General features: G+C 46.0%; 2 protein-coding genes across 2 annotated transcripts in view; one reads left to right on the plus strand and one right to left on the minus strand.

Annotated features, from left to right (window-relative positions):
- The window catches only part of ALG3 (ALG3 alpha-1,3- mannosyltransferase), a 20,839-nt gene extending 13,167 nt beyond the window's left edge, over positions 1-7,672 (minus strand). The window contains exons 1-4 of the mRNA XM_040428512.1: positions 7,380-7,672; positions 7,205-7,304; positions 3,593-3,740; positions 2,614-2,774 (exon numbers count right to left, since the gene is read on the minus strand). Coding sequence (XP_040284446.1) covers positions 2,614-2,774; positions 3,593-3,740; positions 7,205-7,304; positions 7,380-7,572 — 602 coding nt within the window. The 5' untranslated portion in view covers positions 7,573-7,672. The remainder of the gene's footprint in view (positions 1-2,613; positions 2,775-3,592; positions 3,741-7,204; positions 7,305-7,379) is intronic.
- EEF1AKMT4 (EEF1A lysine methyltransferase 4) overlaps positions 7,650-25,065 on the plus strand; it is a 22,480-nt gene continuing 5,064 nt past the window's right edge. Inside the window, exons 1-2 of the mRNA XM_040428513.1 lie at positions 7,650-7,931; positions 11,795-12,078. Coding sequence (XP_040284447.1) covers positions 7,775-7,931; positions 11,795-12,078 — 441 coding nt within the window. The 5' untranslated portion in view covers positions 7,650-7,774. The remainder of the gene's footprint in view (positions 7,932-11,794; positions 12,079-25,065) is intronic.

Here is a 25,065-nt window from a genome sequence, read left to right on the forward strand (position 1 = left end):
ATATGCTCAGTTAAGGCTAGTTTCACACTAGCGGCAGGGGAGTCCGGCAGGATGTTCCGGTGGATGAACAGCCTGTCGTATTCGTCCTGCCACTAGTTCACGTGTGCCCCCGGACTGCTGCTCTGTCCCCATATCGGCCGCTATTCCCTTGCACTGCAGGTACGTTGTCCACCCGCTGCCGTCTGTGTTCTTTTACATGTCTCCTCATTTTGGAGTATACATTAAAGAAGAACCGCAACTAATGGCGAGTGCCACTGGACCTTTTTTGTATCTATAATACACTATACTGGCACTATCAGGCTTACAGTGTAGGCAGGCCTGGGGGCTTTCAATAGGTGGCATCCCACAATCTTATTAAGGGCTCATGCAAACGTATTTTCTTTCTGTGTCCCATTCAGTTTTTTGTTTTTTTTTGCAGACCGTATGTGGAACCATTTATTTCAACGGGTCCGCCAAAAAAACGGAAGTTACTCCGTGTGCATTCTGTTTCCATATGTCCGATCTGCAAAAGGATAGAACATGTCCTATTATTGTCCGCATTACGGACAAGGATAGAACTGTTCTCTTAGGGGCCAGCTGTTCCGTTCCGCAAAATACGGAATGCACACGGACGTCATCCATATTTTTTGCGGATGCACTAACAGGGTGCCAATGCCAGAGGGAGGCTTCCTCCCTCTAAACCACTTAGAGGGTGAATCAAATCAAGCTGACATGAAGTGAAGCTTCCAGAGATGAGGTGTGTAGTCATGCTGTATTATACAGGGTGAGGCAGAAGTCTGGACACTCCCTTTTGACTGGTGTAACTTGTAGAAAATGGACTTCCAACATGTGAAAGTATTAATTGGGAGAGAGGCAGCATTATTTGGTGGTGGAATCGTTTTCGCCCATTTCACAATCCTCCATACTGAATTCAACCCTGTTTTTCCCAGTGGGAAGGGGGTCATGTGATAGTTCAGTCTTTGTTAGAATTTACTCACACTCGAAGTATCAGGTTTGACCTATCTTACTGAAATGGTGAATCCTACAGTGCTGTGAAAAAGTACCACCTGCAGTTCTTCAGCACGTTCACGAAGACTGGATTAAACATTTAACCACGTGCATCCAGAAGACTGCTGGACACGTAGAACACACCATGTAAAGCACTTAATGAAACGTTGATCTTGTTGGACTCAAACAGGTAAAGATTGGTTACAACTGATACTTCCAGTGGATTTCTGAGTAAATTGTAGCCAAGATTAATATAACTCAGGACCTTCTTCTCATTGGAAAAACCTGAGCTCAATTCTATCTAGCGGATTTCAAAATGGCGGCTTTTGCCTCACCATGTATTCCCTCAAAATAGAAATGATTAACACCAAGCTCTGTTCTTCTGATCCATTATTATAAGCACCAGTTATGATCAGTGTGTGTCTCTTCCGTCAGTTATTTTTGACAAGAGAAAAAGTCCTGCAAAAACTACTTTTTCCTCACATCAAAAATAACTGATCCGAAGGGACACAAACTGATGCTGAAAATAACGGATCCGTTTTTTTTAAACCATCAGAAGCACATAAAACTAAACGGTGGTGTGAACTCGGCCTAGGGTCACCTTAGGGTTCTGTGGCTTTTTATTTCGTATATTTTTCACATGAGCATGGATCTCCTTGGTAGCTTCACATATTTTTCACGTTTACAATAGAACGAATGATAACAAATTTAAAGATGATCTAGAAGTGCTTCAAAGAAAATAAATTCAGATCTTAAGCTCCGTTCTTTATCCAAGTGAATGCTACAAGTAGACAAGAATTTATAGTTGTTCTCATTGTTTGTCAAGTCTGCATGATCCTGTCTTGAAGACATTCTGCAGAGAACACAGAAGTTAGGCCTCTTGCCCACGACCATATGCCCTCCGAGACATAAGGTCAGTGACCGGACCATATGTCCCGGAGCGGCATTGATCTTGCGCACAGCATCATAGATTACAATGATGCTGTGCATGTCAGGCCGATCGCGGGACTATTGTCCCGCACTCATAAGATCATATGAGTGCGGGACAATAGCCCCGCAGGCGGCCCGACGTGCACAGCATCATTGTAATCTATGATGCTGTGCGCACGATCAATGCCGCTCCGGGACATATGGCCCGCTCACTGACCTTATGTCTCGGAGGGCATACGGTCGTGTACAAGAGCCCTTACTCTCCTACTGATCTGCTCCATCTTTGGCTGGAGACTGACTGTTGGGTGGGGCTTAGTGATCCTTTTGCCCTACTGCAGACAGGGTAGAGTAGGGAGGCTCCAGCTGCAACCACTTGTCTTACAGCTAGTCACAGAACAGTGAGGAGGAGGGGGGACATGGCTGAGCTCCCGGGAAAGAGTGAAGATTCCTTTATATCTTTCTCAGATTTAATTGTAATATGAGCCATTAAGGGAAAGGAGGCAATAAACAGAGGAAGAGCTGGGATAATTTTTGTGTGTTTACATTTTCTGTGGTTAGTGTTCCCCTAATTAGATATACAGAAATATTCCACAGTCATGAAAAATTAATTATTTTACAGACTCTTGGCACGACCACTGCCAATTTTAATACTGTACAAGTATGTTGTAGGAATATAAAATATTTCCCATAATTTACCTGTAGAAAAAGCAGCCCCAGCTCCAGTGATCCTCTAATATTAGGTTGATAGCAAAGAATAAGATGACCATAGCCACTGGATCATTGAAGAGGCGAAGCAGGAAGATGGAGTGCACCCGATATGATGCACAGCACATGAAGAAGAACACATAGGGTGGTACCTAAGAATTGAGGAGGATAAACCGATAGTAAGGTTGTGTTCTAGTTTGGATAGATTAGAAGATATTAGCTAGATTACTCATGAGATTTAGGCCGAATGCACACGGCCGTGTTCCGCTATACGAGTGTATTACTGTAGTGCAGCGGCGGCATAAAGCGCACGACGTCATAGCAACCAATGACGCCGTGCGCTCCTGCTCTGAACAGGAATCCAGCCCAGCATACCACGGACCGCTCTCGGCCGTGGAACACGGCCGTGTGCATTCGGCCTTAGATAGAGATATAAGATAGATAGAGAGATATGAGATAGACAGAGAGAGATACGAGATGAGAGATATTAGAGTACTTTCACACTAGCGTTTTTCTTTTCCGGTGCTTAGTTCCGTCCTAGGGGCTCAAATCCAGAAAAGAACTGATCAGTTTTATCCCCATGCATTCTGAATGGAAAGTAATCTGTTCAGGATGCATCAGGCTTTTCAGAAAACCGTAGCATGTTGTATTTTTACCTCCGGAAAAAAATCCGGAACACTTTGACTGAACGCCGGATCCGGCCTTTTCCCCCCATTGACTTGCATTAATGCCGCTGTGTGTTCCGTCAAACCGGATCCGGCTTTTGCATGTTAAACCCGAAAAATGTGAAAAAAAAAGTTAAAGTCCATAAATAGCGGATCCGTTTTTTCCAATGCATTTTTTCATTGTGATTAAAATCCTGACTGCGGGCAGTTCCGGTGACGGATTTGAACGCCGGATTCAAACAACGCTAGTATGAAAGTAACCTTAGATTAGACATGAGATTTAGACAGATATGCTGGTGACTTACCTTCTTAGTGAGAATATAGATGCGGAATACAAGAAACAGTGTCAGCAGATATAGTACCGCAAAGACATACTGAGCCAGCCTGATGTTGGTCCCATGCTCCGTTAAGTAGTAGAATGCACTAAAAATGTAGACAAATCCAGCTGGATACCTGTTTTTTAAAAAAAGGACCGAAAATTCAGAGACAAATACAATATATGTTAAAGTTAGATTTATTGTTTTTGCATGCTTGGCTTTATTTTTTGCTTTTAAGGGTTCACGCGCACTGACATATTTTTGGTCCGCATTTTTTGCGGGTTGGAGGCCGAATCATTCACACATCGTGTGTTGTCCATATGTCCGTTCTATATGGCATAATATAGAACATGTCCTATTCACGTACACATTACAGACAAGGATAGGACTGTTTTATTATGGCCCAGACGTTCCGCAAAACCTGGAATGCACACGGCCGGTATCCGCAATTTGCGGACCCAAAACAGGCAACGGTCGTGTGCTTGAGCCCTTAGTCTTCTGGAGGAAGAGGTTGCTGGGTCATATGTTCAATACACCTCACCCCTAACATATACAGGGTATTAACACTGGCACAATAGATCAGCACCATCAATCAAAATCCTGCTTGGATGCCCACATTATCAGTAGACGTAGGAGAGTTTCTGGTCAGCACCCTGGTGGAGGTGGTGCTCAGTCGTAGGAGGCAATCTCTAAGAGGTAAAATTTGTGAAACCACGGCACTCAAGGATTGTGAAAAAATTAGTCTTTATTCAGAGAGCTCTAAAAATGACCATTAGAGAGCCGAAACTACACATCTGCTAATCTACACCTGCTCCAGCTTCTTCTAATCTGTGACCAAGGTCCGGGACGGTCGGCTCTCTAATGGTCATATTTGGAGCTCTCTGAATAAAGACAAATTTATTTGCATCCCAATCCTTGAGTTCCATGGTTTTACTAGTTTCAAATTATCAATAGGACATCCCTCACAACAAGATTTTATTGCCACATCCAGAAGTGCAAGTTTTAGCAGCCTCTAGATTACACCAAAGTTGTCACCCACTTCCAGGCTGTACAAGGCAAAAACAGAAACCTTTTTAGAGCTCAAGCACACGACCTTAAGTGTTTTGGTGGTCCGCAAAACATAGATACCACCCAAGTGCATGCAAGCATTTTTTTTTTTTTATTTCTGTAAAAATGTCCTAGGATGTTCTATTTTTATTTGCAGGAACGGATGTGCAGATGCAGACAGTACACCGTGCTGTCCGCATCTTTTGCAGCCCCATTGAGATCAAATGGGTCCACATCCAATCTGCATAAAACGCAGATCGGATGCAAACCAAAGCTACGGCATGAGCCCTAACTTAAAGGGATTTTTCCACATTAGCAAATGATGTCTTATCACAACCTTGGGAATCCCCGTGACTTTTGACACCTCCACTGATCATTAGAACAAAGTGAGGGAGGAATGGGGCTGTGGTGCAGTTCCCACCAATATGCCATCACTTACTATCAATAATAAGAAAGAATCCACAAAGACATCCTGGGACTCCTCCAGCCTTGGACTATACCACACTTAGCAGTCCACAAGGGTTGGCTCTGTATCTTCAGGCTTATGGCAGCTCATCATGAGCTTTAGTTTTAGTGGTGTTCCGGGGCAGACTGGCCATTGATCCTACATGGAAACTTCCTGGTGGGCCAAGGACCAGGGTCCACTTGAGCCCTCCTCATGGCCACCGGCATAGTAAGTAATGATCTGATGCTCCTAGAGCTGGGAGTGTCAAGTACTTATGATGTACCTGGCTGGCAGCTGCCCTCTTGACTCCCAAATTCAACTGTATTAACATCTTGAGGCAATGGGAACACGAAGACAGAACGTGCTGCTGGCTACCACAATGGGGCATCTTCTGGGGAGGAATTTTGTGCTGCACTTTGGTATTTGGTTCTGCTGGGGTGGTATTTTCTGCTGCAAAATGGTGTTGTAGGCCCCGCATACTTGAGTTGGTCCCAACTACTTTTATTGGCTCTGCCTTCTATCAACTGGGACCCACCTACAACATAGGGCCATGTTTAGTTTTTTCCAGGGCCACTTTAAGCTCCCAGTCCATCCCTGATGGTGTTTATTTTTGGAAGGGGTCTGTTAATATTTTTCCATCTATGATGTCTGCTCAATGTTACTGCTCCTGGAGACGAGTGGCACCAGAAGAGCCTGGCAGCTACTTATCTCCTTGGCTGATCCTGGGGTGCATGTATATGAGATACACAAAATGATAATATCCCTAGATTTCAGTTGGATAGCTAGTTGTAGAGTGCAAGAGAAGCCAAAACATTCAGCACTTGATCGCTATACAGGTCACACCCAGTATACCATTGACCCTACAGGGCAGTTCCTTTATATAGTGAAGCAGGAAGCAGTGCGCTCCTTGTTTCACCGTTCAGCTGAGCTCCGGCGCTCCTCAGCAGGCCGCACATCGCGCTTCTGGCTGTGTGGGAAGAGCCGTGAAAGCCTGGAAATCAGTCTCCTACACAGCCAGGAGAAAAGGGAACGCAGGATCTGCCGATCATCAGGGAAACAGGCGAGTATTGTTTTTTTTATGGCGCTGGAGAGGGAACTAGAGGCCAAAAGGGGGCACAAGGAGGACAAAACTACTGTGAAGGGGCACAAAGGTGGGCATAACTACTGTGAAGGGGCCACAACTACAGTGAGCGGGTCACAATGTGGGTATTAGTACTGTGTGGTAGCACTAAGGGGAAATGCACTCGATTACCCTGTTGTACATTGGCATGGCTTGGTCGTACAGGACCAGCACAGCGCCCCCCATCTGGGATTTTACAGGGGCAGTTACCATCCCTTCCTTATGTGACTATTCTTTTTGCTCTATCACCACAGTGATCTTATTCCAGATCCAGTGGACATCATGCCGACACAACAGCGAAACTCTGGGTGCGGTGGGACCAGTTGGGTCTTTCATTTATTACAAGGTGCATTGGTACCACTGTGTACCCTATGATAGATTTTATTAGGTGGGACTGGGTGAGTATAGTTATGCATTGGGCGCAGTTATAGGAGTGGCTTAGGCTACTTTCACACTAGCGTTTTTTTGCGGATGTCATGGTTCTGCAAAAAAACGCTTCCGTTACAATAATACAACCGCATGCATCTTATATAGCCATGACGGATCCGTCTTGAACTTCTTTGAAAGTCAATGGGGGATGGATCAGTTTTCTATGGTGTCAGAGAAAATGGATCCGTCCCCATTGACTTACATCGGTCTTGCTCTGCACCACATTGCGGACAGAAAAATGCTGCTTGCACCTTTATTCTGTCCACGATGGGAGTGCAACCATCAGAACGGAATACAAAACGCTAGTGTGAAAGTAGCCTTAATGTAAAAAAATGTGCTGCGTTCTTTATGTACATTTGAGTGGCAAGAGGATTTCATGCCGAATCCCTGCCCTGATGCTGGAAATCCTAGCTACAACACTGGTATTTGGTTCTGCAGGGGCGGTACTACAGTATTGTTGGCCCCGCCTTCTTACATTGGCCCTGCCTTCTGTCAATTTGGATCCACCTACAGCATGGGGCCACTTTAAGTTGCCAGTCGGCCCCTGCAGTATACTCACACCAGGGGCCCGGTGTCCCCCTGCAGCTTCATGTAATCATAGGTCCCATTCAGCACCCCTTCCACCTCATCCATGTAGGCTTTCCAGTCGATCTCTGTGTCTGTGGAGAGATCGCACATTAGGACTGTACGTATTACACCCGTATCCTACACGAGCGGTCACCCTGTACACTCACATGGGACCCTCTGGATGACCCAGTGTGTGACCCCCAGCTCGGCCAGGCACAGGCACACTCCCAGCAGCGCTGTGTACCGGGGGTCGATCAGAATCTGGAACTTGTTCTCCCATCCCCGGCGCAGACTCTCCATGAGGGTGGAGCGCCCCCCGGGCGGAGCCCCTCTCCTCCGGGCAGCAGCGGCCGGAGCCATCAGCTCGAGTATGACAGCTGCACCGGGCCAGCCGGAAACAGGAAGCGGCAGAAGAGCCGGAGGGACGGGCGGTAAGGCTCAGCGCTGCACACACATGACGTGTGTGGAGGACACGTGGATGTAGTAGGGGGCGGCGCCGCGGATAAGCCGCAAACAGGCCCCGCCCCCGGTGACGCCATCACTCGGCGTGGAGCGTGCACACATGTCGGGCCGGTACAAGGAGCTGGAGTACTGGGACTCCCGGTACCAGGAGGAGGAGCGCCTACTGACCGGCGGGCACGAGTGGTTTGGGGATTACCATGATTTCGCCCACCTGGCGAGGAGAGAGCTGCGGCCCGGGACCAGAGGACTTGTGCTCGGTATCCACACTGTCTACTAGTGCACACTGCTGTATTACCTGAATCTGTCTGCCGGGTGGAGGAACCCGGATGTGACCATACCCTATGTCAGTGATGGCGGACCTTTTACAAACCGAGTGCCCAAAACCCACTTATTTATCACATAGTGCCAACATGGCAATGTAACCTAAATACCAATATAGTATATCTTCCATGTACTTGATCATTTAGCTCTAATAGTCTGGCTACATATAGTGCGCTGTACATAGTGCGCCCTGCGCTGAAGGTTTGCCACCACTGGCCTATAGTGTGCTGATTGATGGGTACCATGCTTGTTCTCCAAATTAAAAGGCATCTGTCGGCAGATTGGTACCTATGAAAAATGATGTGTAACTGCCATGTCCTCTGCTCTCTGACAGCACCAGACGGTGAAAACATGATGACGCCTGGCCCTGTCAGAGTGCAGAGGACGTGGCAGTTGTAGAGAGAGCAGAGCCTCTAGGTGTAACGGCAACGCCCCCGTTGCTCCTATAAACTCATTTGCATATAATAAAATATCATTTTTCTCTGCAATGCAGGCACATATGAACATAGGACCAACACAGATGTCTTCAGCTGCCAAGTGCACATGCAACAGGTCAGACGGTTTTATAGGTACAAATCTGCTGACAGATGCCCTTTAATGTTTTTCTTGGGAAAACTAAAGGGAAGCCTGTAAAATAGTAATACTTGAAAGGGTTTCTCCAGTATTTAACAATTTAATGACCTATCCAGATCGATCAGTGGGGCTCTGACACCCAGGACTCCCACCAATCAGTTGTTCTCCCTTCATTATGTAATGGACATGGCTGGTTACTACAGCATTTCTCCTATTAAAGTGAATGGAAGCTGCAGTGCAGTAACCATCCCCGTCCGGCAGACAGAGCTGTAGATCTTCCTGAACAGCCGATCAGAGGGGGTGCTGGGTGTCTGAACCACAGCGATCTGATATTGATGACCTAGGCCATCAATTGTTAAATCCTGGAGAATACCAGTCCCCTATGATCCAGGATGCACCAGTGACACAATGCTTTGGCTGCACCAGTGATGTCCATTATACTGCATGTGACCACAGCAGCCAATCACTAGCCTCAGATTTGTTCTGACATTCTGCTGATGCCAGTGATTGGCTGCAGTGGTATCTGTTGCAGCCAGAACATTGGATCATGGCTTCTGCCAGGTAAAGAGGGCCAAGCAACTGAGTGCACTGCATAGTAGAACTAGGGAGCCCTCACCTTAAAGGGGTTAGCTGCCTATCACCGATGGGTCATTGCAACCCCTTTAAAATTAGTGGTGTGAACAGAGAAGCAAATCAGAATACTGGGATCCACCCAATCAATGCTATGAATGAGCGACCCTAAATCCATGTTCCTGGCTTGACGGCCATATACATATATTAACCTGTTTCTGAAGTGCCAGTTCTTCTGGGTGAAGAGGTTGCTGGTCCAGCACATGAGTAAGGCTGCCAGTCTGTGGTCACGTGTCATACAACCAGCAAACCAGAAAGTACGGCATGTGACCGGTGAGGCCACCGATGCTGCAGCTGTCATGAGCTGATATGTCATCGTGGTCAGGTTGTAATTAAAGATCACCAAGGGCCTGCTGGAGGGTCTGTGCTAGATTGACAGTTGATGGAAGTGGTGAGTAGAATGCAGCCTGAGCCTAACCATAGAAGTTACTTCAGTCTCATATTGTGGAGACTCCATTCTAGGCCATGTGCTGCAATAACCTATGGTTCTGTAGAAGACACAAAGAGAGGTTTCTATATGGTCTATAGAAGCCTAAAGGTGGCTTTACAGGGGACGATATTACAGCAGGAAGCGTTCCGTCCCAACAATCTGCTGATCGCTGGTGTAGGAGACCGCTGTGTTTACATGCACAGATCTCCTCCACAGTATGCCATCGCTCTTCCTCATAAGGACTCGTGTTTACAGGGCACGATCTGCTGCTCGTAAACAACCACTTTTGCGTGCACACAAATTATTGGATTACCAGAGGAACGAGCGTTTCACTCGTTCATCAGGTAATCGGCGGTACATTTACACAGCCCAATCATCATAACGAGCGACACTATGAACGCTCGTTAGCGATAATCGGAGTGATTCTCTGCCTGTGTAAAGGGTTTTTTAGAGACGAGCTCTGTGTCCACCTCTTAGGCTACTTTCACACTAGCGGCAGCCTTCCACCGGAACAGCCTGCCGGATCCGTGCTGCCGCTAGTGCACTCGTGCCACCAGAGGTCGGCTCCGGCCTCATTGACTATAATGAGGGCGGGCCAGAGTTCCGGCGGCAGCACGGCAAACATGCTGAGAGGCGGTTGGAATAAAACTTCAACATGTCGTAGTTTTATTCCGGTCGCCTCTCGGCATGTTTGCTGTGCTGCTGCCGGAACTCCGGCCCGCCCCCATTATAGTAAATGGGGCCGGAGCGGTCCTCCGGCGGCACGTATCTGGCAGGCTGTTCACCCACCGGAACAGCCTGCCGCTAGTGTGAAAGTAGCCTTAACGAGGTTGCATAATATGGGCAATGCTGTCTTAGAATGAAATCCGCTCATGCACTGGCCCATTGAATTAAACAACCATAAAATCTATGGTCTCCTCTAATCCTCCAGTCGCCTTGCACCTGGACTGCCTCGTAGAGGGGGGAAACGGAGTGGGGGGCTCCCCTCTCTTACATCCATTTGCCTTAATAGGACATAATGAAAGAACTTCTCGTTATAGGGCTGCTGGAGAAAAGCGTGAAAATCGGATTGGTTACTTGCGGAGTAACGCAAGCATTGTAAACCACAAAATATGCAGAGTTGTTGATGGTAAAAAAGCAAAACTAAGGAGCTGCCTAGACCCCAGGTCTCATCTGTAGGTTTTATTATCCACCCATATGGCGCTATTTCTAGATGCTTAACACGTACGTCACTGACTTCTGTGACAGCTGCCGCAGCCCGTCCATACTGACGGTGCCTATATGTCAGCACTCTGAAAATAGCACATGTGCGCAGTCCTCACTGTGTGTGACTAATCTGTAGCTGCCAGTCAAGCAGTGGATATGCCGGGGTGTCTGCCAGAAGATATCCTCATTCACATCCCTGAATGTAGAAAGGTCAGTGACATTCACACCACCACAGCAAATACAATATATGGTCCCCTCCAGAAGAGGTGTTTTTTCCATAATATGATGCAGTATGAGGTATTACATAGCGTGCCTATGGCTCAGGACTATTGAAACATAGGGACTCCGCAGTCTGCATTATATATAGTCACGCTATGTGCCGTCACTTGATGTAGATATGTTCAACAGCTGGGTTTGACAAAAGCCAGTTACCCAGCATGTCTTAAAGAGGACCTGACATGTCTGTTTTAAAGGCTTCATGCATTCCCCGTGTAATAACAATTCTGGAGCATCTATTCTTATGGCTCTATGTTGTGCCGTTCCTTTATTATTACTACTAGAAGTTATGAATGAATTGCTATTAGCCTTCAGTAAGGGTACAGAGGGGAGGTAACCAGTTTGGGAGGGGGGGGGGGTGTACCTGCAGATACTGGCAGCACTGATTGGATAGAGTGGGTCTGAGCAGGTACACCCCCCCCCCCCCTACTTGTTACCTCCCCTCTGTACCCTTACTAAAGGCTAATAGCAATTCATTCATAACTTCTAGTAGGAATAATAAAGGAATGGCACAACATAAAACAGACCTGTCAGGAGCGGTGACAGGTCATCTTTAAGCCTTTGGTCTGTTTTCCATTGACATCTACATTAGTTTTTGTCTTGCTACTAGGAAGTATGAACAGGCTACACAGTCTACAGTAATGTGCCCCCCATGTTAACAGTCGTATGTTTTATTTCCTGTAGGATGTGGTACGAGCTCACTGAGCGCTGCGCTGCACAAGGAAGGCGTGAGACCTCTCGTCAGTATTGATTACTCCCCAGTATGTATCAAGGAGATGGCACAGAGACATGCCAATGTAGCAGACATGACCTGGATGGTCATGGACGCACGCCATCTTCAGTTTCCGGATGGAACATTTGACATGGTTATTGAAAAGGGGACGCTGGATGCTATGATGGTGGATGAGAAAGATCCATGGAGAGTTACCAAGGACACCATTACTCTTGTGGACAAGGTGCTAAGTGAGGTACGGTATCGGTTTAGGTCAGATTGGCACTGCAAAGCATGGCTGCTTTAGGGAACTGGGATCATGTTATTAATTTATATTTTTCCCCGGCGCCTCCACAACGGCACTCCAGGAGGGTGTCCCCGCCTCCCCAGGACAGGAAACAACGTAGAAGCTTAAGTTTAAAAGGCCCCCTCCCCTTACCTGCTTCAGTTTTGTTGTTTCCTGTCCTCGGGATTGCGTGGAAGCCGCTCCTGCTACGGCGGGAGGTAAAGTGCACGGCCTGGAGGATTCCCCTGTCTGGGAGGGCCGTGCAGAGGTGGGGGTATCGGACTGCCCTGCACCTTAGGCATAAGTCCGTCTATGAAGGCAGCCACGGGCCTCCGTTCCTTCTGTTCGGTAAGGGACGAGGGATCAAGCGCGCATGCGCACGCACAGGCGGAAGTGAGCTCGCCAGTCCTCGGCGTCACTTCCGGTGGCGTGTGACGTCAGAGGACTGGCGGATATAGAGCGGGGAAGCGAGGAGTCGGCGTCCTGCTTCACCTGCTGTCATGTCGACTCCCGTGGAAGCTCCTGAGACTCGCAAACCTGTGGATCCTGCCGCCCAGAGCCCGGTAAGCCTCCTTCCCTTATGTTTAATCCGGATGGGGGGGTGGATTATTACAGACGATTTCCCACGTTCCCTCACTAGTGGTGCTGGTGGTAGTGTAGCTATTACGGACATGCCCTAAAATAGATTCAATTACCTTTCAGGGCCACGATACCAGCACCAGAAGATCTGGGGACTCTTTCTCTAAAAAGAGATGTGCTGTGTGTAAAAAATCCCTACCCTCCAAAACAAAAAAATCACTATGTCCTAAATGTACGGACAAGATAGTGTCGGATGAATCGCCCTCTCTTCTGGAATCCATCCGGAGTATGATTAAAGAGGAGGTGAATTCAGCAATTTTTGCTAGACTCCCTCCGTGCTCTCCTCAGCCCTCCACCTCGCAAAAATCCCAGGTGTCGCATCAGCCTGAGCCTGACTCCGAAGAGGGTGAGGTAGCGTCTCTTGAGGAATCCGGATCCTCTGAGGAGGAATCAGGGAAACCCCTCTGTAGCCCAGAAGAGACCGAGAGGTTATTAAGGACCATCAGGGCCACAATGAAAATTGAAGAGACCAAGGAGCCTCAGTCCGTGCAGGACAAGATGTTCCAGGGACTGGGAGAAAAAAAGAGGAAAGTTTTTCCCGTCCATAATAATATCAAAACATTAATTAAAAAGGAATGGAAGGATCCGGAGAAAAAGAATTTAATACCGGTCTCCTTTAAGAGGAAATACCCATTCCTGGAAGAGGATTCAGTCCAATGGGATAAAACACCTAGAATTGATGCGCCGGTCGCCAGGATTTCCAAAAAGACGTGTCTCCCCTTTGAGGACATGGGCCTGCTTAAGGACCCCATGGATAAAAAGTGTGAGGGACTTTTAAAACGTACCTGGGAGACAAACACAGCCATGCTCAGGCCCAGTATAGCAGCTACCTGCACTTCAAGATCCCTATCTATATGGCTAGACCAATTGGAAGAACACCTGGCTGTGGGAACTTCTAGGGAAGAAATCCTAGCTTCAATTCCTACCCTTAAACAGGCGTGTAATTTTCTGTCAGACGCGTCAGCGGATCTGGTGAAACTATGCTAGATCCGCGGCCCTCTCCAATTCCACAAGAAGAGCTGTGTGGCTTAGATCTTGGACGGGGGACGCTAGCTCTAAAAGTAGGCTATGCGCCATTCCGTGTGAGGGAGATAAGCTTTTTGGTTCTGTTTTGGAGGACATTTTAGAGAAAGCGTCTGACAAAAAGAAAGGGTTTCCAGCAGAATCAAAATTCTACCAACAACGTCGGTCCTTTCGTAGCCAAAGGGGCAATAAAACAGACCAAAAGAGAAGAGGAAACACTAATAGATGGCAATCCTCCAGGGGGAGAGGTAGAGTTTTTCTTTTTAACCCCGAGTCCACCTCTAAGGTCAGTCAATGACGCCAGGCATCAAGTAGGGGGCAGGTTAAGGAGGTTCACCTCAGCTTGGGAGAAGATCTCGTCCGCCCCTTGGATTATAAACACCATATCCATGGGGTACAAGCTAGAATTCAATACCCCCCCCCCCCCCCCCCCCCAGAGCATTTCTTTATCAACAGGCCTGTAAAAAAAACAGAAAGCCAACGAGCCTTAGAGTCGGAGATATCATCTCTCTTACAAAAAGAAGTCATTGTACCAGTCCCAGAAGGTCAGGAGAGGCAGGGGTTTTATTCCCCCATATTCCTTATCCAAAAGCCCAACAAGTCCTTCAGGTTGATAATCAATTTAAAAAAACTGAACAAACATATGACCTACAAAAAATTCAGAATGAAGTCGATCAGATCCACAGTAAATCTCCTACCCATAGATTGTTACATGGTAACTATAGACCTTGCAGACGCATACTACCATGTGCCCATACACAGAGCCTACCAAAAATACCTCAGAATAGCCCTTCTTCTAGGACAGTGGTGGCGAACCTATGGCACTGGTGCCAGAGGCGGCACTCAGAGCCCTGTCTGTGAGCACCCGCACCCTGGAAAAAGTCTAAGGCATACCAATATGCCTTAGATTTTACCCGCCATTCATCAGCGCAGGGCGCACTATGTACAGCACAAGCAGCGCACTAAATGTAGGCAGGTTATTATAGCCAAATGATAAAGTACATAGAAGATGTACTATATTGGACTGTAGTATTCAGGGTAAATTGCCGTGTTGGCACTTTGCGATAAATAAGTGGGTTTTTGGTTGAAGATTGGCACTCGGTCTCTAAAAGGTTCACCATCACTGTTCTAGGAGATCGGGAGTTTCACTTCCAGTTTCAGGCCCTGCCCTTTGGGATATCATCCGCCCCAAGAATTTTCTCAAAAATCATGGCCGAAGTGACAGGGTTCCTACACCTTCAAGGTATCCTGGTAGTCCCATATCTAGACGACCTCCTGGTAGCGGGCTCATCTCTTCAGGTTCTCCGGGATCATTTACGGCTGGTGCAGGAGAAACTGACCGAGCTAGGCTGGCTAATAAATATTCAAAAATCCGACTTAGTTCCCAGTCAACTAAAAAAATTTCTAGGGATACTGTTAGACTCTCACAATCTCATGTCCTTCCTACCTCTAGAAAAATAGATAAATATAGGTCAAAAAGTCTCCAATATTTGCAAAGCAAAAAAAGTAACCATAAGAGACATCATGAGTCTGTTAGGTCATCTAACATCCACTATTCCCGCAGTACGATGGGCACAACATCACACGAGAATCTTGCAAAAGTTCCTCCTAGAAACCTGGGACGGAGAACAAGGCTCTCTAAACAGGAAGGTAGAAATTCCACTAAAGGTAAAAATATCTCTCCTATGGTGGAAAATAAAAAGGAACCTCCAAAAAGGAGTCTTTTGGCGACCGATAAACCAAATTATTATAACTACCGACGCCAGCAGCCGAGGCTGGGGTGCCCATGCAGGGAATCATGTAATCCAAGGCTCCTGGAGTCCAGAGATGTCAGCAGCCTCTTCAAACGTAAGAGAACTATCGGCAGTATGGGAAGCGCTAACACATCTTCCGGGCGTAAAAACCCGTCATGTAAAGATACTGTCCGACAATGCTACTACCGTAGCCTACCTGAACCGACAAGGGGGTACCAGGAGCAAAAAGCTACAGAAATTGAAAGGAGAAATTTTCAGCTGGGCAGAGAAGAATATAAATTCCCTTATATCAGTCCATCTAAAAGGAGAGGAAAACGAAATAGCAGACTATCTCAGCAGAGAAGCTCTAAAAGGGGGAGAGTGGTCTCTAGATCCCAGCATGTTCAGGCAAATAACACTCAAATGGGGACAACCAAAAGTAGATCTCTTCGCAAACCACAGAAACAGACAACTCGAGTTATTCGGTTCCCTCTCCAACAGGGACCACCCACTAATGGTGGACGCCCTGTCTTGTCCATGGCCAAAAGATCTCCTGTACGCTTTTCCCCCGTACAACATAATTCCAAAAGTGCTAATGAAAATAATAGAAGAGAAAGCACAACTAATATTTATCGCTCCCTTTTGGCCCAAAAGGTCCTGGTTTCCCCTCCTCTACAATCTGTCGGCAGGTCAATACTGGTCTCTCCCATCATATCTAGGGCTACTACGGCAGGGGCCGGTACTTCATCCAGAGGTAGCAAACCTCCACTTAACAGCTTGGAAAGTGAACGGGTCCACTTACAGCAAAGGGGTCTATCAGATTCCGTAATATCTACCTTACTATGCAGTAAAAAGGCCTCTACCTCTCAAATCTATAAGAGAACTTGGGAAACCTTCCTAAAGTTTGCAGGAGATAGAATATACTACAATCAGGAGACAAATATTCCACTCATACTGGACTTTTTACAAGCAGGCCTAGATAAGGGCCTCAGACCCAACACTATAAAAGTACAAGTCTCAGCATTAAGTAGCTTCCTTGATGTAAAATTGGCAGACCTTCCATTAATAAAGAGGTTCATAAAAGGAGCATTCAGAAAATGCCCATTCATTCATTCAACCATTCCCCTATGGGATTTGAACCTGGTGCTAGAAGTCCTAATGGAGGCCCCCTTTGAACCGTTGGAAGGGATCTCACTTAAACTTCTGTCCTTAAAGACTACCTTTCTGTTGGCCATAACATCAGCCAAGAGTAGGTGAGATCCAGGCATTCTCCTGTAAAGCACCTTATCTTACAATCCTAGAAGACCGAATCATTCTTAAACATACCCCAATGTTTCTACCTAAAGTGGCCTCGAGGTTCCACCGCCAACAGGAGGTGTCACTTCCATCCTTTTGTGAGAATCCAACCTCAGACCTAGAAAGGAAATTCCATAACCTGGATGTCAGGAGATGTCTACTAACGTACCTGGAAATCTCAGCAACATTCAGAAAATCGGACCATCTCCTCCTTCAATATCAGGGGCAGCGCAAAGGATCAGCAGCAAGCAAAAGCACTATATCCAGATGGATCCGGAACACCATCGAATTTTGCTATCTACAGAGGAACTTGACCCCTCCTGAGGGGATAAAAGCACACTCTACCAGAGCTGTGTCGGCCTCATGGGCGGAAAACGCCTCGGCCTCAGTAGACTAAATATGTACAGCAGCTACATGGAAAAATCCAAATACTTTCTTTAAACATTATAAGTTAGATATACTCAGAAGTCATGAGTTATCATATGGCAGAAAAGTTTTATCTGCAGTAGTCCCACCCTAAAGTTCTTTTCTCTATTAATCCTCCTGGAGTGCCGTTGTGGACGATTACTCTTACCGGTAATTGGATTTTCCAATAGCCTCCACAACGGCACTGGATTCCCTACCCAAGTGGTATAAATTATGTGGAATGTTTATGTTACTCTTGTTATGTTGTCATTGTATCAATACAGTTTTGCACCAACTAACTAACAGAGTCCTATCTCATTAACTGAAGCAGGTAAGGGGAGGGGGCCTTTTAAACTTAAGCTTCTACGTTGTTTCCTGTCCTGGGGAGGCGGGGACACCCTCCTGGAGTGCCGTTGTGGAGGCTATTGGAAAATCCAATTACCGGTAAGAGTAATCGTCTCTTTCCTTATTGAAGTCAAACATTGATGTGTCAGGCAAGGTATGATGTGGGATGAAAACGGCAGCAAATCCTTGAAAACTAATAGGGTGGTTATACACACACTTTTTTTTAAATCTCCATCGTGGTTTTTGAAGCTAAAGCCAGAAGTGGATCCAGCAGGAAGGAGAAGTGAAAGTTTTTATATTCTGGTGAGGTTTTTTTTTTTAGGCTCCTTTGACACTCGCGTTTGGTGCGAGTCCGTCATGGATCTGCACAGACGCATCCGTTCAGATAATACAACCGTCTGGATCCGTTCAGAACGGATCTGTTTGTATTATCTGTAACATAGCCAAGACGGATCCGTCATGAACACCATTGAAAGTCAAAGGAGGACGGATCCGTCATGAACACCATTGACTTACATTGTGTCTCAGGACTGATCCGTTTGGCTCAGTTTCGTCAGACTGACACCAAAGCGGAATGGATACAGAACGGAGGCAAACTGATGCATTCTGAGCGGATCCTTTTCCATTCAGAATGCATTAGGGTAAAACTGATCAGTTTTGGACCGCTTGTGAGAGCCCTGAACGGATATCACAAACGGAAACCAAAACGCCAGTGTGAAAGTAGCCTTAGGAGTTTTTCTTGAAGGAAAAAAAAGCCATGTGTGAAACCAGCCTAAGGTGGAAGATGTGAATTCGTGCTTAAAGGGTCACTGAGCTTTCAAAAAACTTTTGACATGCCATAGTGACAGACATATCGAAGGTTTGATTAATGGGAGACTGAGTGTGGAGATCTGTCGATCGATAGAATGAGGAGAGAGAGGTACTTGCATAGTCCAATTTCCCCATGCTGCACGGGACTGCCACAATAGAAAGTCTATGGGCCTGTCACGATTCAGTCTCCTGCAGCAAGTGGAGAGTGTGTGACATGCAAGTCCTTGTTCTAGCGATCATTGGGGGGGGTCTTGGCACTCAGACCCCCACTGATCAGAACCTTTGATATGCTGCAATGATATATCAAAAGTTATTTGAAAGCTCAGCAGCAGTTTAAAAATAAAATAAGATCTCAATCCATTAATATAACCTCTGCTGTGAGCTGATGTAAAAATACATTTAGAGAGGACCTTTCATCGGTCCAAACATTGTGAACTAAGTATCCTGACATATACAGGTCCTTCTCAAAAAATTTGCATATTGTGATAAAGTTCATTATTTTCTGTAATGTACTGATAAACATTAGACTTTCATATATTTTAGATTCATTACACACAACTGAAGTAGTTCAAGCCTTTTCTTGTTTTAATATTGATGATTTTGGCATACAGCTCATGAAAACCCAAAATTCCTATCTCCAAAAATTAGCATATCATGAAATGGTTCTCTAAACGAGCTATTAACCTAATCATCTGAATCAACTAATTAACTCTAAACACCTGCAAAAGATTCCTTAGGCTTTTAAAAACTCCCAGCCTGGTTCATTACTCAAAACCACAATCATGGGTAAGACTGCCGACCTGACTGCTGTCCAGAAGGCCATCATTGACACCCTCAAGCAAGAGGGTAAGACACAGAAAGAAATTTCTGAACGAATAGGCTGTTCCCAGAGTGCTGTATCAAGGCACCTCAGTGGGAAGTCTGTGGGAAGGAAAAAGTGTGGCAGAAAACACTGCACAACGAGAAGAGGTGACCGGACCCTGAGGAAGATTGTGGAGAAGGACCGATTCCAGACCTTGGGGGACCTGCGGAAGCAGTGGACTGAGTCTGGAGGAAGACTGGGGAAAGGGAAATGCCAAAATGCCTGAAGTCCAGTGTCAAGTACCCACAGTCAGTGATGGTTTGGGGTGCCATGTCAGCTGCTGGTGTTGGTCTACTGTGTTGTATCAAGGGCAGGGTCAATGCAGCTAGCTATCAGGAGATTTTGGAGCACTTCATGCTTCCATCTGCTGAAAAGCTTTATGGAGATGAAGATTTCATTTTTCAGCACGACCTGGCACCTGCTCACAGTGCCAAAACCACTGGTAAATGGTTTACTGACCATGGTATTATTGTGCTCAATTGGCCTGCCAACTATCCTGACCTGAACCCCATAGAGAATCTGTGGGATATTGGGAAGAGAAAGTTGAGAGACGCAAGACCCAACACTCTGGATGAGCTTAAGGCCGCTATCGAAGCATCCTGGCCCTCCCTAACACGTCAGCAGTGCCACAGGCTGATTGCCTCCATGCCACGCCGCATTGAAGCAGTCATTTCTGCAAAAGGATTCCCGACCAAGTATTGAGTGCATAACTGAACTTAATTATTTGAAGGTTGACTTTTTTTGTATTAAAAACACTTTTCTTTTATTGGTCGGATGAAATATGCTATTTTTTGGAGATAGGAATTTGGGGTTTTCATTAGCTGTATGCCAAAATCGTCAATATTAAAACAAGAAAAGGCTTGAACTACTTCAGTTGTGTGTAATGAATCTAAAATATATGAAAGTCTAATGTTTATCAGTACATTACAGAAAATAATGAACTTTATCACAATATGCTAATTTTTTGAGAAGGACCTGTACAGCGGCGCCCGGGGATCTCACTGCACTTACTATTATCCCTGGGCGCCGCTCCGTTCTCCCGTTATGTCCTCCGGTATGTTCGGGGACTTGGTTATAGTAGGCGGAATCTGCCTTTGTTCTGCTGGGCGTCTCCTTCTCCTAGGCTGTAGCGCTGGCCAATCGCAGCGCAGAGCTCACAGCCTGGGAGTTTTTTTTTCTCCCAGGCTGTGAGCTCTGCGCTGCGATTGGCCAGCGCTACAGCCTAGGAGAAGGAGACGCCCAGCAGAACAAGGGCAGACTCCGCCTACTATAACCAAGTCCCCGAACATACCGGAGGATATAACGGGAGAACGGAGCGGCGCCCAGGAATAATAGTAAGTGCAGTGAGATCCCTGGGCGTCGCTGTATAAAGGTCCTCTTTAAAGGGAACCTGTCACCGGGATTTTGGGTATAGAGCTGAGGACATGGGTCGCTAGATGGCCGCTAGCACATCCGCAATACCCAGTCCCCATAGCTCTGTGTGCTTTTATTGTGTAAAAAAAACTATTTGATGCATATGCAAATTACCCTAAGATGTGTCCTGTACGTGAGATGAGTCAGGGACAGGACTCATCTCAGGTTAATTTGCATATGTATCAAATCGTTTTTTTGACACAATAAAAGCACAGAGAGCTATGGGGACTGGGCATTGCGGATGTGCTAGCGGCCCATGTCCTCAGCTCTATACACAAAATCCCGGTGACAGGTTCCCTTTAAGGTCAAATCTGTCTAAAAGTAAGTGTCCGTGCCCATAGCAACTAATCACGGCACAGCTTTAATTTTCAAGAATACAAAATAAGAGCTGCTCTGTTTGGTTGCTAATGGCGAGCAAGACAGATGAATCCGGCCCTTAGGGTCAATTCACACTTAGTCTTAGGCTCCATTCACTCGTCTGTTGTGTGTTGCGGACCCGCAAATTGCGGATCCGCAACACACCCACCCGGCACCCCTATAGAAATGCCTATTCTTGTCCGCAAGCTGCGGACAAGAATAGGACATGTTCTATCTTTTGCGGAGCTGAGGACCCAAAGATCGGGGCCGCGCTCCGCAAATGCGGACAGCACACTGTGTGCTGTCCGCATCCATTCCGTCCCCATAGAAAATGAATGGGTCCGCACCCGTTCCGCAAAATTGCGAAACGGATGCGGACCCATTTGCGGACGTGTGAATGGAGCCTTAGAATTTGTGGCAGATTCTGCAACAGAAACTTGTCAGAAACCGCCTTCCATTGTTTTCAGTGGGAAGCTGCGTCTTATGGCCGCAACGGAGCCAGGGAAGACAGGTCCTTTCTTGGCACAGTCGCGGCTATAAACTGTGGCTGCATGAACGGCAGCATGGCCTGCCACTGAAAACAGTGAGAGGCAGTGACCATGTGGCCGCCTGGTGGCTTTTTGGCGCTCCATCTGCCAAATTCTGCCTGTAAAAGAGCCTATGTGAACATCCCCTTAGTCTTGTACACTCTTTTGACCTTAGGACCCCAAACAAATGTGTAAAGAGCAGGTTAGGGCAGTGTCCGTGCATTGTGGTTGTGCCGCGGATCCTGCTGTTACTTTCTCCACACCATTCTACAATAGTAACATATGAGCACTGCCATACCCCTCCCTCACACACTATTTTTACAGCGCTTTCTAATAGATAGACGTTTTGTGGATAAGAGCAAGATTCAGGTTCAGATACTCTTTAAGGAGAGACTGCACACAGGTGTTTCAGAATAAATTCTACTTCTACATATTCTTATTATTGCAATAATAATCAGGCAAATGTCTGTCCTTCTTTTGCAAGTTAAAGGGGGTTATCTCAGACTAAAAAATGTCCCTCATATACCCGGGTCCCTCACACTGAATATACTTACCTGCCTCCCTGCACCGCCGGTGCTGCTTCTCCCCGTGCGCGGCTGAAAACACCCGGTGTCGGGAGGGAGCAGGCAGTGACGGGGTTGAGCCTCCCTAGCATCGTGGGTGACTCTAGGGAGGCTCGTCCCCGTCTGCCATTGGCTGCCCAACACCGGATGGTTTTTATCCATGCACGGGGAGAAGCAGCGGTGCGGGGAGCCAGGTAAGTATATTCAGTGCGAGGGAGGGGCCCGGGCATATGGGGGACATTTTTTTTAGCCTGTGAGTATAATATATATACAAAGGAGAGGAAACTTACATCACCGATTGAGGTAACGTCATCGGACATTGACACATCAGCTGGGAAGCCCTTTTCAGCAAAAGCAGTTATTGTCGATCAAGAAACCATTTCTACACAAAGCTTCCTATTGCAGATGAGCTCCAGCCGTTAGCTGAAAAGTTCCAGCTTTTAGGCCTCTTTCACACGGGCGTTGCGGGAATACCCGCGATTTTTCCGCGCGAGTGCAAAACATTGTAATGCGTTTTGCACTCACGTGAGAAAAATCGCACATGTTTGGTACCCGAACTTCTTCACAGAAGTTCGGGCTTGGGATCGGTGTTCTGTAGATTGTATTATTTTCCCTTATAACATGGTTATAAGGGAAAATAATAGCATTCTGAATACAGAATGCATAGTAAAACAGCGCTGGAGGGGTTAAAAAAAAATAAAAAAATCATTTAACTCAGCTTAGTCCAATTGATCGCGGCCCGGCATCTCCTTCTGTCCCCTTTACTGAATAGGACCTGTGGTAAGCATTAATTATAGGTCAAGGACCTTTGATGAAATCACTCCGGTCATCACATGGTACGTCACATGATCTTTTACCATGGTGATTCACCATGGTAAAAGATCATGTGACGTATCATGTGATGACCGGAGTGACGTCATCAAAGGTCCTTGACCTATAATTAATGCTCACCACAGGTCCTATTCAGTAAAGGGGACAGAAGGAGATGCCGGCATCGCGATCAAGTGGACTAAGGTAAGTTAACCGCCTCACGTCCGCCCATAGGATATAAACGTCCTATGGGTGGACGTCTATTTCTGACAGCACGTTTTAAAACGTCCTGTCAGAAATAGCAGCTGCACGCTAATCGTGCAGCTGCTGATCGGGTTGCCCGCTGTCAGTGACAGCAGGGCAACCCTAAGACAAGGCAGGGACAGTGCCCAGGTGTCCCTGCCTTCACGATCGCTGCAGACACAGCGCTCACCGAGCGCTGTGTCTGCAGAGCAGGAAGCGCTGTGCGCTTCCTGTTCCGGCCCGGCGGTCATGTGACCGCCGGGACCGGAGAGTGCAGGGGCTGTGTGAGGTCTCTCAGAGACCTCGATCAGCCCTGCTGTGAGGCTGTACAGCGCAGGATTGCTGCTGTACAGCCTCTATAGGGGTGCATTTGTCCTGTAACTGGGGCTACTATGTCAGCCCCAGTTACAGGAGAAATCAACTGTGAAAAAAAAAAGAAAAAGTGAAGTAAATGTCCCCCAGAGGTCTTGTATGACCTTATGGGGGACAAAAAGTGTAAAAAAAAATAAAAAAAATAAAGGGTTGAAAAAATAAAATAAAATAAAGTTTCACATGTAAAAAAAAAAAAAGTTCCCAAGTTAGGAATAAAAAAAAAAAAAATTAAAATAGAAAAAATAAAGTAAAATAGACATATTTAGTATTGCCGCGTCCGTAAAAACCAGCTCTATAAAAATATCACATGACCTAACCCCTCGGATGAACACCGTAAAAAATAAATAAAAAAAACTGTGTCAAAACAAGCAATTTTTGTCACCTTGCATCACAAAAGGTGCAACACCAAGTGATCAAAAACGCGTATGTCCCACAAAATGGTACCAATAAAACCGTCACCTCATCCCGCAAAAAATGAGCCCCTACATAAGAAAATCTCTCAAAAAATAAAAAAACTATAGCTCTTAGAACATGGAGACACTAAAACATAATTTTTTTGGTTTCAAAAATGCTATTATTGTGTTAAAGTGAAACAAATAAAAAAAAGTATACATATTAGGTATTGCCGCGTCCGTAAAAACCAGCTCTATAAAAATATCACATGACCTAACCCCTCGGGTGAACACCGTAAAAAAAAAAAAAAAAAAAACTGTGTCAAAACAAGCAATTTTTGTCACCTTGCATCACAAAAGGTGCAACACCAAGTGATCAAAAACGCGTATGTCCCACAAAATGGTACCAATAAAACCGTCACCTCATCCCGCAAAAAATGAGCCCCTACATAAGAAAATCTCTCAAAAAATAAAAAAACTATAGCTCTCAGAACATGGACACATTAAAACATAATTTTTTGGTTTCAAAAATGCTATTATTGTGTAAAACTTTAATGAATGAGAAAAAGTATACATATTAGGTATCGCTACGTCCGTAACAATCTGCTCTATAAAAATGTCACTTGACTGAACCCCTAAGGTGAACGCTGTAAAAATAAATAAATAGAAACTGTGCTAAAACAAGCAATTTTTTGGTCACCTTGCCCCATAAAGTGTTATATTGAATGATCAAAAAATCATATGTACCCAAAAATAGTACTAATAAAACTGGCACCTTATCCCCTAGTTTCCAAAATGGGGTCACTTCTTGGGAGTTTCTACTGTAAGGGTGCATCGGGGGGCTTCAAATGGGACATGGCATCTAAAAACCATGTGGAGTTCCTTTCCTTCTGCGCCCTGCCGTGTGCCCATACAGCAGTTTACGACCACATGTGGGGTGTTTCTGTAAACCGCAGAATCTGGGTAATAAATATTGAGTTTTGTTTGGCTGTTAACCATCGATGTGTTAGAGAAAAAAATTGATTAAAATGGAAAATCTGCCAAAAAAGTGAAATTTAAAAATTTGATCTCCATTTTCCTTTAATTCTTGTGGAACGCCTAAAGGGTTAACAAAGTTTGTAAAATCGGGTTTGAATACCTTGAGGGGTGTAGTTTCTACAATGGGGT

This window comes from Bufo bufo, chromosome 4, assembly GCF_905171765.1.
Source record: "Bufo bufo chromosome 4, aBufBuf1.1, whole genome shotgun sequence".
In the NCBI taxonomy this organism is placed as follows: Eukaryota; Metazoa; Chordata; class Amphibia; order Anura; family Bufonidae; genus Bufo; species Bufo bufo.